Below are 17,193 nucleotides of genomic sequence, written 5' to 3'. Positions count from 1 at the left end.
GAAGAGTGATAGAAGGATCTTGGATTTGACTGATGATGTTGCAAGGCCACTGAATGAGCTTCCTGAACCTGAACAGGACAAGAGCAGCACCACAGAATCTGTTAAATAACCAGAAACGAAGTGGACCGACGTGGCCTTACAGTGCCTCCATGATAGTGTCCCTCCCATAAGAAACCGATGCCTGCCTCCTTGTCCATCATCAGATTCTTTTTAAAAGACACAGATATAAAACATTTTTTTTCAGTCTCCTAACTTGAATCTTTTAGTGATAGAGCAGCACTCAAAAATGTACAACTAACTTTGCAGTAGAAAAATGGTATATATACCATGTACATACCATGTATGTACACATATATACACATAATACAATGAAATACTATCCAGCCATAAAACAGAATGAAAGCTTGCGTTTGTGACACTATAAAACTAGAGAGTACTATATCAAGTGAAATAAGTCAGATTGAGAAAGACAAATTCTGTATGATTTAGATATGTGGAATCTAAAAAATAAAACAAATGAACAAATATAAAAATCAGAAACAGAGCCACAGATACAGAGAAAAAACACGTGGTTGCCAGAGGGGAGGGAGGTGAGGAGAGGAAAGATATAAGTGAAGGAGATTAAGAGGTACAAACTTTCAGTTACAAAATGAATGAGTCATGGGTATGAAATATACAATGTGGGGAATACAGTCAATAATTATATAATACCTTACAAATAGCTGTGAAAAGAAGAGAAGTGAAAAGCAAAGGAGAAAAGGAAAGATATAAACATCTGAATGCAGAGTTCCAAAGAATAGCAAGAAGAGATAAGAAAGCCTTCTTCAGCGATCAATGCAAAGAAATACAGGAAAACAACAGAATGGGAAAGACTAGGGATCACTTCAAGAAAATCAGAGATACCAAAGGAACATTTCATGCAAAGATGAGCTCGATAAAGGACAGAAATGGTATGGACCTAACAGAAGCACAAGATATTAAGAAGAGATGGCAAGAATACACAGAAGAACTGTACAAAAAAGATCTTCACGATCCAGATAATCATGATGGTGTGATCACTGACCTAGAGCCAGACATCCTGGAATGTGAAGTCAAGTGGGCCTTAGAAAGCATCACTACGAACAAAGCTAGTGGAGGTGATGGAATTCCAGTTGAGCTATTCCAAATCCTGAAAGATGATGCTGTGAAAGTGCTGCACTCAATATGCCAGCAAATCTGGAAGACTCAGCAGTGGCCACAGGACTGGAAAAGGTCAGTTGTCATTCCAATCCCAAAGAAAGGCAATGCCAAAGAATGCTCAAACTACCGCACAATTGCACTCATCTCACACGCTAGTAAAGTAATACTCAAAATTCTCCAAGCCAGGCTTCAGCAATATGTGAACCATGAACTTCCTGATGTTCAAGCCGGTTTTAGAAAAGGCAGAGGAACCAGAGATCAAATTGCCAACATCCGCTGCATCATGGAAAAAGCAAGAGAGTTCCAGAAAAACATCTATTTCTGTTTTATTGACTATGCCAAAGCCTTTGACTGTGTGGATCACAATAAACTGTGGAAAATTCTGAAAGAGATGGGAATACCAGAACAACTGATCTGCCTCTTGAGAAATTTGTATGCAGGTCAGGAAGCAACAGTTAGAACTGGACATGGAACAATAGACTGGTTCTAAATAGGAAAAGGAGTTCGTCAAGGCTGTATATTGTCACCCTGCTTATTTAACTTATATGCAGAGTACATCATGAGAAATGCTGGACTGGAAGAAACACAAGCTGGAATCAAGATTGCTGGGAGAAATATCAATCACCTCAGATATGCAGATGACACCACCCTTATGGCAGAAAGTGAAGAGGAACTAAAAAGCCTCTTGATGAAAGTGAAAGTGGAGAGTGAAAAAGTTGGCTTAAAGCTCAACATTCAGAAAACGAAGATCATGGCATCCGGTCCCACCACTTCATGGGAAATAGATGGGGAAACAGTGGAAACAGTGTCAGACTTTATTTTTTTGGGCTCCAAAATCACTACAGATGGTGACTGCAGCCATGAAATTAAAAGACGCTTATTCCTTGGAAGGAAAGTGATGACCAACCTAGATAGCATATTCAAAAGCAGAGACATTACTTTGCCAACAAAGGTCCGTCTAGTCAAGGCTATGGTTTTTCCAGTGGTCATGTATGGATGTGCGAGTTGGACTGTGAAGAAGTCTGAGTGCCAAAGAATTGATGCTTTTGAACTGTGGTGTTGGAGAAGACTCTTGAGAGTCCCTTGGACTGCAAGGAGATCCAACCAGTCCATTCTGAAGGAGATCAGCCCTGGGATTTCTTTGGAGGGAATGATGCTGAAGCAGAAATTCCAGTACTTTGGCCACCTCATGCGAAGAGTTGACTCATTGGAAAAGACTCTGATGCTGGGAGGGATTGGGGGCAGGAGGAGAAGGGGACGACAGAGGATGAGATGGCTGGATGGCATCACTGACTCGATGGACATGAGTCTGAGTGAACTCCGGGAGTTGGTGATGGACAGGGAGGCCTGGCGTGCTGCGATTCATGGGGTCACAAAGAGTCGGACACAACTGAGCGACTGATCTGATCTGATCTGTCTGGTGCCGATCATAACTCGAGTTATTGCAGTAATCATTTGGAAAAGTACGGAAATATCAACCTACTGTGTTGTGTAACATAGTGTTGTAGGTCAACTATATTGGGTTGACCAAAAAGTCTGTTCGGATTTATCCGTAAGTTTGGCCAACCCAATAGTTCAAAAACAAACAAACTCATAGAAAAAGAGATCAGATCTCTGGTTGCCACAGGTAGGCTGATGGGAAGAAGGGAAACTGGATGAAGGTGCAAACTTCTGGGGTCAAGCCCAGTCCATTTTCTGAAACTCCCATGCAGAAACGAGGGCTGAGTTCCAATCTGAGATGCCAAGGGCTTGCCTTCAGCCACTGTCTGAGGAGCAGGAAGGGGCTCCCTGGTGCTTGGAGGGGTATGGTATAGCTTGGGGTCTCTCTGAAATGGGAACACAACCTGACGTTCCAGAGGGTTCCTTTTGGTGTATGTGAAACCAGACGATATCTGTGCTGTGGACTGAACGCTTGTTTCCCCCGCCAAATTCATATGCTGAAGCCTGTGTCCAGTGTGATGGCATTTGGAGGTAGGGCCTTTGGGAGGGGGTTAGGTCCTGAGAGAAGAGCTCTCATGAAGGGGATGGGTGCCCTCATAAGGAGAGGCCCCCAGAGCTTGCTTCCTCCCTCCTTGTTTTCTACCAAGGAGAGAAGATACTCATTTACCAATCAGAGAGCAGGCCCTCATTAGACACTGCATCTGCCAGCACCTTGATCTTGGACTTTCTAACCTCCAGAACTGTGAGGAAGAAATGTTTGTTCTTTAAACTACTCAGTCTATGCTATTGTTATAGCAGCCCAAACTGAGTAAGATAGCCTATGTCCTGTTTTCATGAACAAGCCCTACACCAGTCAGGGACACCATATGTTTCCAAATGAAGTTTCCATAACACAAATTACACCACAGTAACTCAGAGAGCTCAAAGCACCATTTGAGTTTAGTGACTTTTTAAAAAAACATAAGTTCACTTTCATCACAAGAAGACCTTGCATTTATCTCCCTCAGGGCAATAATGAAACTAATCCATCCTCCAATAAACTTAGCCAATGATTAATAAGTTAGTGCCAGATAAAATCATCATAAATCAGAGAGAGTGAGGATAAAATAAAAACCCAAAGTTGTAATGCCACCTTACTCCTTGAGGTCAAAAGCAAAGACGTTTAGGGACTCCTTTGGTGGTCCAGTGGTTTAGACGCCACACTTACACTGCAGGGGGTGTGTGTTGAAGCCCTGGTCAAGGAACTAATAAGATCTTGCATGCCTCATGGTGCAGCCAAAAATTAAAAAAAAAAAAAAAAAGACATTTATTGACATTGATATGAAGGAATTATTATTATTTTTAGTCACATCATGCAGCATGCAGGATCTTAGTTCCCCAACCAGGGATTGAACTTGTGCCCTGTGCAGTGCGAGCACAGTATTAACCACTGGACCGCCAGGGTAGTCCCAAAGGAATTATTACTGTTTGGCAGCTGGAGTGAGGGAGGTCTGTTGGCACCTGCCAGGAACAAATAAGAACTGGGCCAAATTGGGTGACATTTTTTGATACACCCACATTCATTCTGGGTCATTCAGCAATTTATCCAGACCCAAAAACATTGTATTTGCAAATTCCATAAGCCTTGAGAGTTGGTGGGAACCTTAGAAACCATCCAAAAATCTAGACATGTCCTCGAAGCCTCTCTTTCCTTCATCCTCCATTTCCAACCCAGCAGCAAATCTTGGCAGTCTCCCTCCAAAATATTCTCTGAACTGTACATTTTCACCCTGACTCTGACCACTAACATCTTGCACCTCTGACTGGCTTCCTTGTTTTTTATGTTACCAGTTTTCTTTGTGATGAGACACATCCATTATGTGTAATTTAAATGATACAAGACCCCTGCTAGCTTACAGTCGCAGGGGTGCCTCCTACACCTAGAATAAGAGTCCCAATTATCTTTGCCAGTTGTATTAGTATCCTTGGGCTGCCTTAACAAAGTACCTCAAATTAGACAGATTAAAAGAACCGAAATTGGGACTTCCTTGGTGGTCCAGTGGCTATTCTCCATGCTCCCTACACAGGGCACTGGGCTTGACCCCTCGTTAGGGAACTAGACCCCACATACCACAACTAAAGAGTTTGTATGCTGCAACTAAGACTCAGTGCAGTCAAATATACAAATAAATATTTTTTTAAAAAAAGAATAGAATTGACTCTCCCACCATCCTGAAGTATGAAATCAGATGTCAGGAGGGCCATACTCCTCTCAAGGCTCTAGGAGAGAACCCTTCCTTGCCTCTTTCCTCGTGGCTGCTGCTGCGGCCATCTGTCTTTGGCATTCCTTTGCTTGCAGCTGCACTACTCCAATCTCTGCCTGCCACTGTGTGAGTTCTCCCTGTGTCTCTGTCTTTGCATGCATTTTCCTCCTATAAGGATAACAGTCAATTTTAATTAGGGCCCACTCTAATGACCTTATCTTCTGGGCTTCTCAGGTGGCAGAGTGGTAAAGAATCTGCCTGCCAATGCAAGAGATGCAGGTTCAATCCCTGAGTCGGGAAGATCCCCTGGAGGAGGGCACAGCAATCCACTCTAGTATTCTTGCCTGGGAAATCCCATGGACAGAGGAGCTTGGCTAACTATAGTCCACGGGGTCACAAAAGAGTTGGATACCACTACGTGACTGAGCACACAATGACCTCATCTTAGGTTGACTGTAATTGCAAAGAGCCTATTTCCAAATAAAGTCATATTCACAAGTACTGAGATTAAGAAATCAACATATCTCTCTGGGGGATACAATTCAACCCACAACACCAGTCCTACCCAGCCCCACGTGGTCTGGCCCTGCCTCTCATATCTCACACGTCCTGCCTGCTCACATCCTGGGTTCCCACCACACCAGCTGCCTTCTCACCTACACATGCACCATGTTCAACTCGTCTTGCACCAGTTCAGTTTCTGCCTGGATCCCTCTCTCTCTTTTGTGTGACTGGTTCCAACATATCATTCACTGCCAGTGTCACTCCTTCCAAAAGCTCCTGACCCACCCATGTAAAGTGTTTCAGAGAGTCACATCACACCACCTCAATTCTCTGCACAACACCTGTCACTCTGATACTGCCTGATGCATTTTTTTACCTGCTGTCTGTCTTCCCCCATTAGGATGTCAGTTCGGTGTGGGTAGGGACAGTCTCTGTCCGATCCATTCCTGTGGCCCAGTGCCTGGAACAGGTCTGGCATCAGGCTCTCAGTAAATACATATTGACTAAAGGAATGAGTAAATTCTTTAATTTATAGATGAGAAAATCAGGGAGCAATAAAATGATCACATGAGTATTTCCACTCAACTAGAATGTAGATATCCCTCTAAGACAGTGATCAACAAACTCTTCTGTGGGGGCCAGAGAGTAAATAGTTTAGGTTCTGTGGGACATACAATCAGTTTCACAGTCACTCAGCTCTGAGATTATAGCACTAAAGACAATCAGAGATAATATGTGACTGGATAATCATTGCTATGTTCAAATAAGACCTTATTTGAATCTAAAGTTGAATTTCATATAATTTTCACATGTCACAAGTATCATTCTTCTTTTGATTTTTTCAACCATTAAAAATGTAAAAAAATATTTGCCGCTTGCAGGTCATACAAAAATATACAACAGTCTAAAAATGGCCCACAGGTTATAATTTGCCAACTATTGGTCTAAATTCATGCATATATATTGACAGACATGATAGACTGACTTAGGAAAGACAGTAGTAATAGTGGTTCATACTAAGCCCTGTATTTAGCACTAGAGCATAAGAGCATATATCTGGTAAGGCATGCAATGCATTGTCCCCAGTTAACAAATAAGAAAAACTGAATCTCAGAGATATTAAGTTACTTACTCAAGATGACCTGTCCTTAGGGTTGGAACTCAGGCAGTCTGACTTGCTTATGTTATACTTTGAGTTTGTTGCATAATAAAATGAGATTAATAGCAAGGATGATATTAATAAGCTAAAAGTAATAGCTAACTATTAATAAATAATATGCCAGGAGCCATTTACAGCAAGTTACATAGGTATCAGTTCAGTTCAATTCAGTGGCTCAGTCGTGACTGACTGTTTGCGACCCCATGGACTTGAGCACGCCAGGCCTCCCGGTCCATCACCAACTCCCGGAGTTTACTCAAACTCATGTCCATTGTGTCGGTGATGCCATCCAACCATCTCATCCTCTGTTGTCCCCTTCTCCTCCCTCCTTCAATCTTTCCCAGCATCAGGGTCTTTTCAAATGAGTCAGTTCTTCACATCAGGTGGCCAAAGTATTGGAGTATATATGTAGATATACTGGCATTTATTCCTCCCAGCAATTCTATGAGGCAAGAATTCCTATTATCCCCATTATACAGATGAGGAAATGACAGATGTGAGAGCTTGCACGTGCGAGTGCCCAGAATGAAAGCCAGGCTACTGACTCCAAAGGCCTCCTCAGGTCCAAGGCTCTGAGCACCTCCCCACTAGTTGCAATCCCCACCCACCACTTACTGGCCACCTGCAGCCACACTTGGAACCTCCGGGTCTCGGTCTTGTTCAGGACCTCAGAGCAGGTGTAGTTCCCCTCATCCTGCAGATTCAGCGCCTCGATGTGCAGGGCGCTGGCATTCACCAGAGAGAAGCGTGACTGGGCTGGTGGGAGGCTGGAACTGGAGGACAAGAGGAAGACCGACTCCGAGTCATTGCGGCACCAGGTCACGAGGCCCCTCGGTCCCGAGATGTTGCCACAGTGCAGGGTGATGTTCTCGTGAATTTCTCCAATGGTGACAGCCTCCAATCCTGTGCAAGGAAAGGTCAGGCTGTTACTATCTTTCTTGATCCTAGATAATCTCCTTTTCTTGCCGTTCCCCTGCATTAAGATTTAAAAAAAAACAAAACAGGCATGTATGTTTGAGATGCAATAATACATCGAGCCCCACCCTGTTGGGATTATTGGCCAGTAATTGACAGTAGTGAACCTGTGGTGGATCACAGCTGCAAACAGTCCTAATAAGCCCCTCCTCCACTGTCTATGCCCTTCACAATGTCACTCCACAGAGCCCTCCTACTCTTGACTCTGGTAGCATCATGTGACTTACTCTGATCACTGGGGTGTTAACAAATGTGTTGCAAGCAGAGACTTAAAAAGCACTGGTGTGATTGGGCTTGCTCACTCTCACCTTCTGCTACCACCTTGAGATGCATGTGCCTGGGCTAGGTAGCAGGGGAGGGTGAAAAATACATGGTGCGGACTCCAGCTGCCTCAATCCTCTCAGCTATGGCCACTCACCTGATGCCCAGACACATGAGTGAGCCCAGGCAAGAACAGCAGGGCCAACTGTCCAATACTCCCAGGCCCTTCAGAAATAAGCACTCATTGCCGTTCTGTGATGCTTTGTTACACAGATTATTGTGGCAATAAATAGCTGATACAGAACCCGAGTGGCTTTACTTGCCTAGAAATCCAGAGTGGTGGAAGGAAGAGGGCTCTGGCTTTGTTTCCTCTTTCCTGCTGCTCTCTGTCTTTCTCCATCTCAGGTACAATGCAACACCACTCAGCAGCTCCATGCAGGAATGGGCTCAGAGTGGGGACTTTGGGGCATGCTCTGAGCTAGGCACTGGGGAGCCAATGACAGACAAAACAGGCAATAGGGACTCCCCTGGCAGTCCAGCGGTTAAAACTCCACACTTCCACTGCAGGGGAATGGGTTCGATCCCTGGTCAGGTAACTAGGATACCATATGCCATGCAGCATGGCAAAAAAAAAAAAAAAAAACAGGCAATAAACTGGCAATTAGGATGCAGTGTGATAAATAGCATGATAGGAGCTTGGAGAAGGGGCTCTTAAGTCTAGCTGTGGTTTGTGACAGGGAAGGCTTCCTCTAGGAAGCCACACTGAGATCTGACGGTCAGGAAAGAACTAGCTAGGTAGAGATGAAGCTGGTGTTCCCAGGCAGAATGGAAAGTGCATATCAGCAACAGCACTGTCAGAAATTCAGATTATCAGGTCCCATCCAGAACATCTAAATCAGAACCCAGGGGTGGGGTGGGAGGTAGCACTCTGCATTTTCACAAGCCCTCCAGGTGACCCTGATGCGCATTCAAGACTGACAAATGCTCAGGCAACTGATTTGGCATTAAGACTGCCACCAGGTAACAAGAAGCGAATGCAGCCCATTTTGCTGAGAAATGTCCTAATATTTCAGCCCCCTCCACAATCAGCACCCATATACAAAGAGGTCACAGGCGCAGGAATAACGGGCAGAACCAGTCTTACTCATGCTGTCACATTCAACAGATGAGAAAACTGTGATGCAAAGAAGGGAAGTGGGCTGGCCTGAAGTCCTACAATGAGAAGGTAGCAGTGTGCGACCAGAGTCTAGATTTCTTGCTCCATTCAGTGCTTTTTCCACCACACTGGAAGTTTTCAAAGTATGTGAATATTCTGGGGTTTTGTGAAAGATGGTATTTCATTACAAAATAAACTGCCCTCAACAGTGGTATTGGGACAATTGGCTGTCCACACACAGAAGAATGAAGATGGACCCCTTACCTCACATCACATATAAAAATTAACTTAAAATCAGGCGTTCCCTGGCAGTCCAGTGGTTAGGACATAGCACTTTTACTGCTGTGGCCTGGGTTCAATCCCTGGTTGGGGAACTAAGATTCTGCAAGCCAGGCAGAGAGGTTAAAAAAAAAAAAAGGAACTCAAAATAGACCATAGATCTATATGGTCTATAAAATACTTAGAAAGCTATAAATTACTTAGAAAAAAAAAAACAAAAGAATGTATCTTTGTGACTTTGGGTTAAGCCTGAGGGTGCCCGAGAACCTGTGCTTCGCAACAAGAGAAGACACTACAATAAGAAGCCTGCGCACTGCAACCGGAGAAAGCCCACACCAGCACAGCCAATAAATAAACAAATATTTTTTAAAAAGCACCCTGAAACAAGATGAATGGGAAACCATCCCAATAAACACATTTTGGATACAAAAAAATAAAGTGAAAAGAAGACCCACAAGCTGAGAGAAAATATTTGCAAATCACATCTGAGAAGAGATTTGTATGTGGAATATATATATACAAAAACTCTCAAAGCTCAACAATAAGAAGACAATGTAAAAATGAACAAAAGATTTAAATTGACATTTCTCCGAAAGATAAATAAAAGGCCAATAAGCACATGAAAAGCTCAACATTAGTCACTAGGGAAAATGCAAATCAAAACTACAATAAGATATCTAACACTTCACACTTGCTGCTACTGCTAAGTCACTTCAGTCGTGTCCTGTCAGGAAGCATTTAACAGGAGGCTTCCTGTGTGCTGTTTTGGATCTGTCAGGAATTCTCTGTTCCTTATTAATTCCTGAATATTCAGAAATTAAGAGGAGAGGCAAGCCTCTCCCAGGACTAAGGAATCCAGGCATTTCCTTCGTTAGTTTTTCTATACGGTGGTAAGTACCCTCTTCCTGTTTATGAACCATATGGTAAAAGTGGTTATTTACAACCCTCTCTTTCATATGGATGACCTCATGTTTTCTTGATAACTTGGAAGTTTTGACTTTATCTCTGCTGAAAACAGCTATCTTGTAAGACAGTATAAATACCTACACAATGTTGAATAAAACACCTTTGCTCCATCAGAGCTCTAGTCCCCATGTCTTTCTTTCTCTTTCTCTCTGTCTCTTAGGCTATTTCTTTGGAGCACAGAGGCCCTCTGAGTTCACTTTCCTGCCCAGGCTTCTAAGACCATCTCGAGAAGGCGCTCTGTGCCTTCACCCCATCAAGAGGGCGCCTGAAGCCTCTGTGAACAGAGCAAGCCCTGTGCCAGGGGCTTTATTGGCTTTCTGTGCAAACCAAGGAATATCAGCCTCTTTCTTTCCTTTACTTTCTTATCGTCGACTCCGGACCACCAGGTTCCGGTCCATTAAAGGACCTCAACAGTGTCCGACTCTGTGCAACCCCATAGACGGCTCCCCCATCCCTGGAATCCCGGGATTCTCCAGGCAACAACACTGGAATGGGTTGCCATTTCCTTCTCCAATGCTTGAAAAGTGAAAGTGAAAATGAAGTTGCTCAGTCCTGTCCGACTCTTAGCGACCCCATGGACTTCAGCCCACCAGGCTCCTTCACACTTGCTAGGATGGCTAAAATGAAAGACAATAACAAGTGTGGCAAAGATGTAGAGAAACTGGAACCCTTATACATTGTTAGCAGGATTTTTAAATGGTGCTGCTACATTGGAAAACAGTTTGATATTTCCTCGCAAGGTAAAGCTACCATATGACTCTACCCTGGCAAGTCTACCTCTAGGTATATGACCAAGAGAAATGAAAACTTGTCCACACAAAAACTTGTACATGCATGCTCAGATTATTCATAATAGCCAAAAGGTGGTAACAGCCTGAATGCCCATCAACTGATGAATGAATGAAATGTGGTATATCCATATAATGGTAATATTATTTGGCCATAAAAAAGGCCAAAAGCTATAGCATGGATGAATCTTGAAAACACTGTGTTAAGTGAAAGAAGGCCGTCATAAAAGACAACATATTTTGTGATTCCAATTATGAGATGTCCAAATAGGCAAACATACAGAGATGTCCAAATAAATAAATCTCCGGAGATAGAAAGTGGATTAGCTGTTGTCTAGGGCTGGAGAAGTGGCTTGTCTGGGGGCAGAGGCACGTAGTGGGGAGTGACTTTTGAAAAATTTTATTTATTTTTGGCTGGGTCTTCATTGCTGCGTTTGGGCCTTCTCTAGTTGCGGTGAGCAGAGGCTACTCTCTAGTTGCAGGGCTGGATCTTCTCATTGTGGTGGCTTCGCTTGTTGCAGAGCATGGGCTCTAGGTGCACGAGCTTCTGTAGTTGTGGTTCCTGGGCTCTACTGCACAGGCTCAACAGTTGCTCTACTGCACAGGCTTAGTTGCTCCATGGTATGTAGGATCTCCTCGGATCATGGGTCAAACCTGTGTCTTCTGCACTGGCAGGCAGATTCTTTACCACTAAGCCACCAGGGAAGCCCAGGAGAGACTTAATACTTAAGTAGAGGGCATCTTTTTGTGATAAAAATGTTCTGGAACTAATGGTGATGGTTGCACAATCTTGTGAATATACTAAACACCAATGAATTGTACAGTTAAAAGGGTAAAGTATATAGTATGTAAGTAAATTATATCTCAATTAGGTTGTAAAAAAATTGTTACCTGCCTTTGGAACTCATTCTCTTTTATAAAACAAAGAGTAACCGTTATCTGTATTTGGGCTTTTATCTGGTTGGAAGGGGCTACCTCTGAAAAATCACAGGACAGCTGAAGCTACAGCATGTTCCCACACTCTCCCATTGTAGCTACACCATTCCCCGAAGCCAGGGTAAAATGAAAATAAATAAATAAATAAATAAATTCTAATCACTTGTTGGAAGGCAGAAAATGTGACCTAATGATGGAGATTCCAAAACAGCAAGAAACACTTCAAAACAATCACTTTAAAAAACAAGTGAGAATTATTTTTAAATAGTTAGGCCTGGGAACCCAAGTTGTCAGTGGAATCCCCACTGAGGAGAAAAAAACTGCAGAATTACAGATGCAACAATGTGTTAGTGAGACCTGAAGACCTGCCCTTCCCAGGCCCTTTGGCAAAGGAATAAAAAAAGCCTTGGAAAAGCCCTGGTGAAACTTTAGTCTTGGAACTTGAGCTAACACTGTCTTTTCCTCCAAGGACTAGAATGACATAACCACAAACTACACCATTTTAAGGCCTTTCCCTTCTCCTGGCTTTCCTCACTCCATTCTTTTTAAACACTGACGCTGAAGGTGACCTTAGAGAGCCCTCAGTCCTGAGGGCTGAGTTCAGGACAAGCTGAGTCAGGGCTCGGTAGGGAAGAACACAGCCATCAACTAGTGATGTCTGATAGGGAGAAGGAATGGGTGGTCCTTGAGGGTGCACTGGTTCCATGCTTAATCATCCTAAACCTCATGTTATAGCTGAGAAAACTTAAGTCCAGAAAGCTGAAGTGATTTACTTACTGCTAAGTCACTACAGTTGTGTCCGACTCTGTGCGACCCCATAGACAGAAGCCCACCAGGCTCTCCCATCCCTGGGATTCTCCAGGCAAGAACACTGGAGTGGGTTGCCATTTCCTTCTCCAATGTGTGAAAGTGAAAAGTGAAAGGGAAGTCGCTCAGTCGTGTCCGACTCTCAGCGACCCCATGGACTGCAGCCTACCAGGCTCTTCTGTCCATGGGATTTTCCAGGCAAGAGAACTGAAGTGGGGTGCCATTGCCTTCTCCGAAGTGATTTACTTAAGCTCCCACAAAAGCCACTGGGAGAGCTGGGACTGTCATTCAGGTCTTCGATGTGCCAGGTCACAGGAATTTACTCGGTCTCCCAACCAGAAGAGTGAGACATTCTACGTTACTAGAAGTGGTCCATAAGGTATCCAGAGGGCCCCTGAAAGTCCCCCAACCTTAAATTCAGAATATGGACTGGAGGGGTGGGATGGTAGGGGTGGTAGGGAGGCTCAAGAGGAAGGGATATATGTATACATATAGCTGATTCACAATGTTGTACTGTAGAAACTAACAGTTATATCCAATTAAAAAAAGAAGAATATGTACCAGAGGAAGAAACAATATAAACAACCCTTTTCCAAAGCTGCCATCATATTAACATTTACAGAGTTGGGACTATATCAAACAGTTATTTTTTTTTTCCTATTCTTTTCTCAAGAATGATCCCAGATTTACAACCTGAGGTGACAGCAGGGCCTTGAACACTGTCTGGAGTTAAGTGACAGGAGAAAGATGGTTTTCTCCCCCAAAACAACTCCCAGCTTGAAAAACAAAGAACAAAAATACGTCAAGCAAGGAAAGCCCTCTGGCACTGTACACAAAGGTGAACTTGACCTGGGCGTCAAAATACCTGGGCATGGCAATGGAGGAAACATCCTCGTGTGGAGAGCTACAGCCAGTTCATTCCACAATGATGATTTCAACCCAGGGTTCTGGGTTGAAAGGTCCCCAGGCCCTTGATATCCACAGTACAGTAAACACTGCAGACAGCTGGGAAGTAGGGAATACACAATCACCTTTAACTTTGAGGGTCAGCCGACTGGAGACGGTATATCCACTTCTCCTCCCCAAAGCACAGTGACCACCCCTCCATATGGAGGTGCCAGCCCAGTCATGTCTATGACTTCAGTGGGCCAGGGGGAAGCATTAGTATTAATACTACAGCCAGGAGCGGGGAACAAATTTGAAGTCACCTATCCTAGATGAAAACGGGTGACCACAACTCAGTTCCATTGGGAAAGCAGGCCCTGAGCGGCAAGATCCTCAGATTTTCCCACCTAAACTAGAAATCTAGCTTATGAGAATTTTATTGTTTTTAAATAATTGCTAAAAAGAAAGCAAAATAAAAACTTGTGAGAACCTCACAATTAGGAACTTTTGGCACTTGCTGCTGGGAAGCTCACAGCGGGCAATTCCTCTAGGCACCTACAAGAGATCAGCAGACCACACTGGACTGGGTGACTCCTGAAAATAGGGCTCTGTAAGTATTCTGGCAAACTCCATCTCCCTTCCCTCAGCTCAGGTCCTCTCACTGCTTGTCACACTGCCCTGAATGCAAAAGACATGCATTTGCTGGTGAATTAAGTTCAAAAATATTTTTTCAACCTTTTAAAAATTCTGTATGTTTTTGTAAGGGCTTCCCTGGTGGCTCTGTAGTAAAGAACCTGCTAGCCAATTCAGCAGGCATGGGTTTGATCCCTGGGTCAGGGAGATCCCCTGGAGAAGGAAATGGCAACCCATTCCAGTATTCTTGCCTGGGAAATGCCATGGACAGAAGAGCATGGCAAGTTACAGTCTATGGGGTCACAAAAGAGTCAGACAGGATTTAGCGACAAGACAACAGCAACAACAAAATGTTTTTGTAAGCAACCGTCTGTTCTTTATTGCTCCAAGGCAGATCACAGATGAAGCAAGTTAAGACTCTTCGCCAATCATATCAAGAGTAAGAGGCAATGTCAAGTGTAGGGGAAGTTTCCTATAAGTTTGAAATTATTTCAAAGTAAAAGTTTTTTCGTTTCTTTTAAGTAATGGAGAAAAGCATAATTTTGCCATAGTCCACACCGGTCGGCTTGCGGGAATGAGTAGGGAAATCACAGGTTACAGGTGCAAGGCGAGTTCAACCTTGGGCAGAGGGAGGAGAGGAGAGCAAACTGAAGGAGCCTCGAGTTTGAGAACCAGCGCAGCACGTAAAACCAAACCACGAATTTACATACGCCGTTTTAAAAAAAAAAGAATAAAAATAAACATTTCACACCTCTTCAACGTTTCCATCTTCAGTTTCCCCAATTTTCACCTCCGCAGGCCCTTTGCAGCCTCGCCTGCTGCCCACTCTAAGGAGGGTAGGGATGTCTTGCCCTTTATCAAGGGCTCGGTAAAATTCCTTCCTGCAAAAAGCTGAGCTGCGAGCAGGAAAGTCAAGACCCTCCCAGGGCGACTTCGAGGCCTCGGCCACGACTGGATCCAGGGAGTCGGAGGGAATTCGGTCCCCGGCTCTCCCCTCCCCACCGTTGCCTCGCATCAACTTTTTGCCTCCAGATCGTCTCCCCTTACCTGCGGCGACCCAGCGGGCCAGCAGCGCTCCGAAGCAGACGAGAACCCAGGACTCGGACGCCCGGACGCCTGCGGCCATCTCGCCCCAGATACGGGCAGGGGCCCTTCGGGAAACTCAAGCTCCGGCTCGGCTGGATGTGCACTCCCCAGGGGTACCCAGTACTCCTCCCAAGTCCTCGGAACGGCAGAGTAGCTCCACTTTCCGCAGCCCCCAGGAAGGATGCTTGGGGTGAGCCCGATGTCAGGGGCTAGAAGCTGCGCCGGGCTCCAAGCGCCACTGTCCCTGCCGAGAGCCCAGCCCGTGGTGGGAGGGCGCACCCCGCCCCCTGCGCCCGCCACCCACTCCCGCTGACGGAAAACAACAGGAGCTGAGTTCCCTCCCGCCTCCCATCCAGGCGGGAGCCCAACTTCCTCTACCTTGGCCGAGGAGGAGGGCTTTATGCAAAGGGCGCGCGCCCGGGCGCGCCGAGTCGGGTCGGGGCAGGCCGGGGGCGGAGCGCCGAGGCTGGTCCCTCCCCGAGCCCACTCGCCCGGGACAGCGGCCCTGAGTCGCGGGGAAAGTGGGCGGTGCAGAGCCCTGCAGCTGCCGCAGGACGGCATCCCCACTCGACCCGCCGGCTGCTCCCTCCCGGGCGCTCAGGCTGCGGCACTCGAAGGACCGTCTCGACTCGGACGGGCTGGTGCCAAGCTGCAGAATTCACGGTCCCCTCGGTTTAGCTGTTCTAGGGGTTCCCAGTTGTTTCCCTGTGCCCCCGGGCGGACTCCTGGGCCGCCATCGCTGCCTTTCTCTACCCTTTGCAGAAGGACGGCAGGTCTGGAGCAGGAGAAAGATGATCCTTTAGAACTTCCAGCCAAGAGCTGCCACGAGACTCTGGTCCTCTGGCTAACCGGCAGAGACCACACAGTAAGCGCGAGGGCAGCGGAACTGGGTGCTGGGAGCTTTTTTGTTTTTTCTAGTCGTCCCCCGCCCCCCCCCCGCCCCCCCATCCAGTCTGGTTCCCAGAGAACTGCATTCCCACACTAAAATCCCCCTCTTCCTGCCACACCCCTAACCCATCCTCTGTCCTAGGGAAAATGCGGTTATGACATCCTGAGGAAGAGATGATCCTTGAAACAGCCCTAACAGAAACTTACTCTTAAAAAACAAACAAACAAACAAACAAAAAACCTGCAGCTAACATAGTGAAATATTAACTGTGAATTAACTAGGAGGTGAATATATGAGAGCTCCCATCCTTTCAACTTTTCTATCTTTGAAAATTTCCCCATCATCTCACTGTAAATTTTTGTTGGGGAAAAAATAAAGAAAACAATGCTATTAAGAAAATCATTCATTCTGTTGCCGGAAGACCCCTTATTGAAATACTTCTTCCATCAGGAAATCCTCTTGAAACCAATAAAAATGTGTTTTGCCCACGAACTGAGACATAAAGTTGCACAGTCCCTTTTTTTCCTCCCTCTTTTGTTCAATGATTTTATGTCTTCAGCCAGCTCCTGAAAGTTTTCCTCATTCCTCTCCTTTTGTTTTTCATCTTTTACTTGGTGATGGAAAGTTAAGTCTATCCTGGATGCACAGGTCCTGTATTCCTAGCACCTGTTACCTCAGGTACCACCCAATGAATATTTGTTAAATAAACAAATGAGAGTTCATTGGTTTTGATATTACATCTCCTCAAACTTTTCTGACAGACATCTCACATCCTCACCTGAAGTTAACAAGATACAAATAAAATCAATAGGGGGCAAGTTTTTCAGCTGAGGGTCTGGAATTTTCTGTGACCCTACTGGTGCCTCACAGGGAACTTGCTCAGAGCACGCCCTCCTGGTATATTTGCTGAATCAAACACACTGCTCTTACACCCAGTTTTCCACTCCTAGAAGGATCAACCTCCTACACAATGTTTTACAACAGTGATTATAGGCACCTCATATTTG

At 45.1% G+C, this 17,193-nt stretch overlaps 1 protein-coding gene and 1 non-coding gene across 7 annotated transcripts in view; one reads left to right on the top strand and one right to left on the bottom strand.

Moving 5' to 3' along the window:
* Nucleotides 1–16,215, bottom strand: part of VSIG10 (V-set and immunoglobulin domain containing 10) — a 42,691-nt gene extending 26,476 nt beyond the window's left edge. For 2 of the 6 annotated variants that reach the window (XR_009490960.1, XM_059876189.1), the window contains exons 1-2: nucleotides 15,259–16,211; nucleotides 7,141–7,498 (exon numbers count right to left, since the gene is read on the bottom strand). Coding sequence is in view for 5 of the 6 variants with exons in the window: in XM_059876189.1 (XP_059732172.1) it covers nucleotides 7,141–7,498; nucleotides 15,259–15,858 (958 nt within the window). In the remaining variant the exon portion in view is untranslated. Of the gene's footprint in view, nucleotides 1–7,140; nucleotides 7,499–15,258 lie in introns of all 6 variants that reach the window. The other 4 variants (XM_059876193.1, XM_059876190.1, XM_059876191.1 and 1 more) reach the window with 4 other exon arrangements.
* TRNAK-UUU (transfer RNA lysine (anticodon UUU)) lies at nucleotides 9,220–9,291 on the top strand. Its single transcript has one exon. It is a non-coding gene; the product is annotated as a tRNA-Lys (tRNA).
* Nucleotides 16,216–17,193: the final 978 nt, after the last annotated feature.

The sequence above is a fragment of the Bos taurus genome, chromosome 17 (assembly GCF_002263795.3).
Source record: "Bos taurus isolate L1 Dominette 01449 registration number 42190680 breed Hereford chromosome 17, ARS-UCD2.0, whole genome shotgun sequence".
Classification (NCBI taxonomy): domain Eukaryota; kingdom Metazoa; phylum Chordata; class Mammalia; order Artiodactyla; family Bovidae; genus Bos; species Bos taurus.
The sequence above is the reverse complement of the archived record's forward strand: the minus strand, read 5'-3'. Positions and strand labels throughout refer to the sequence as shown.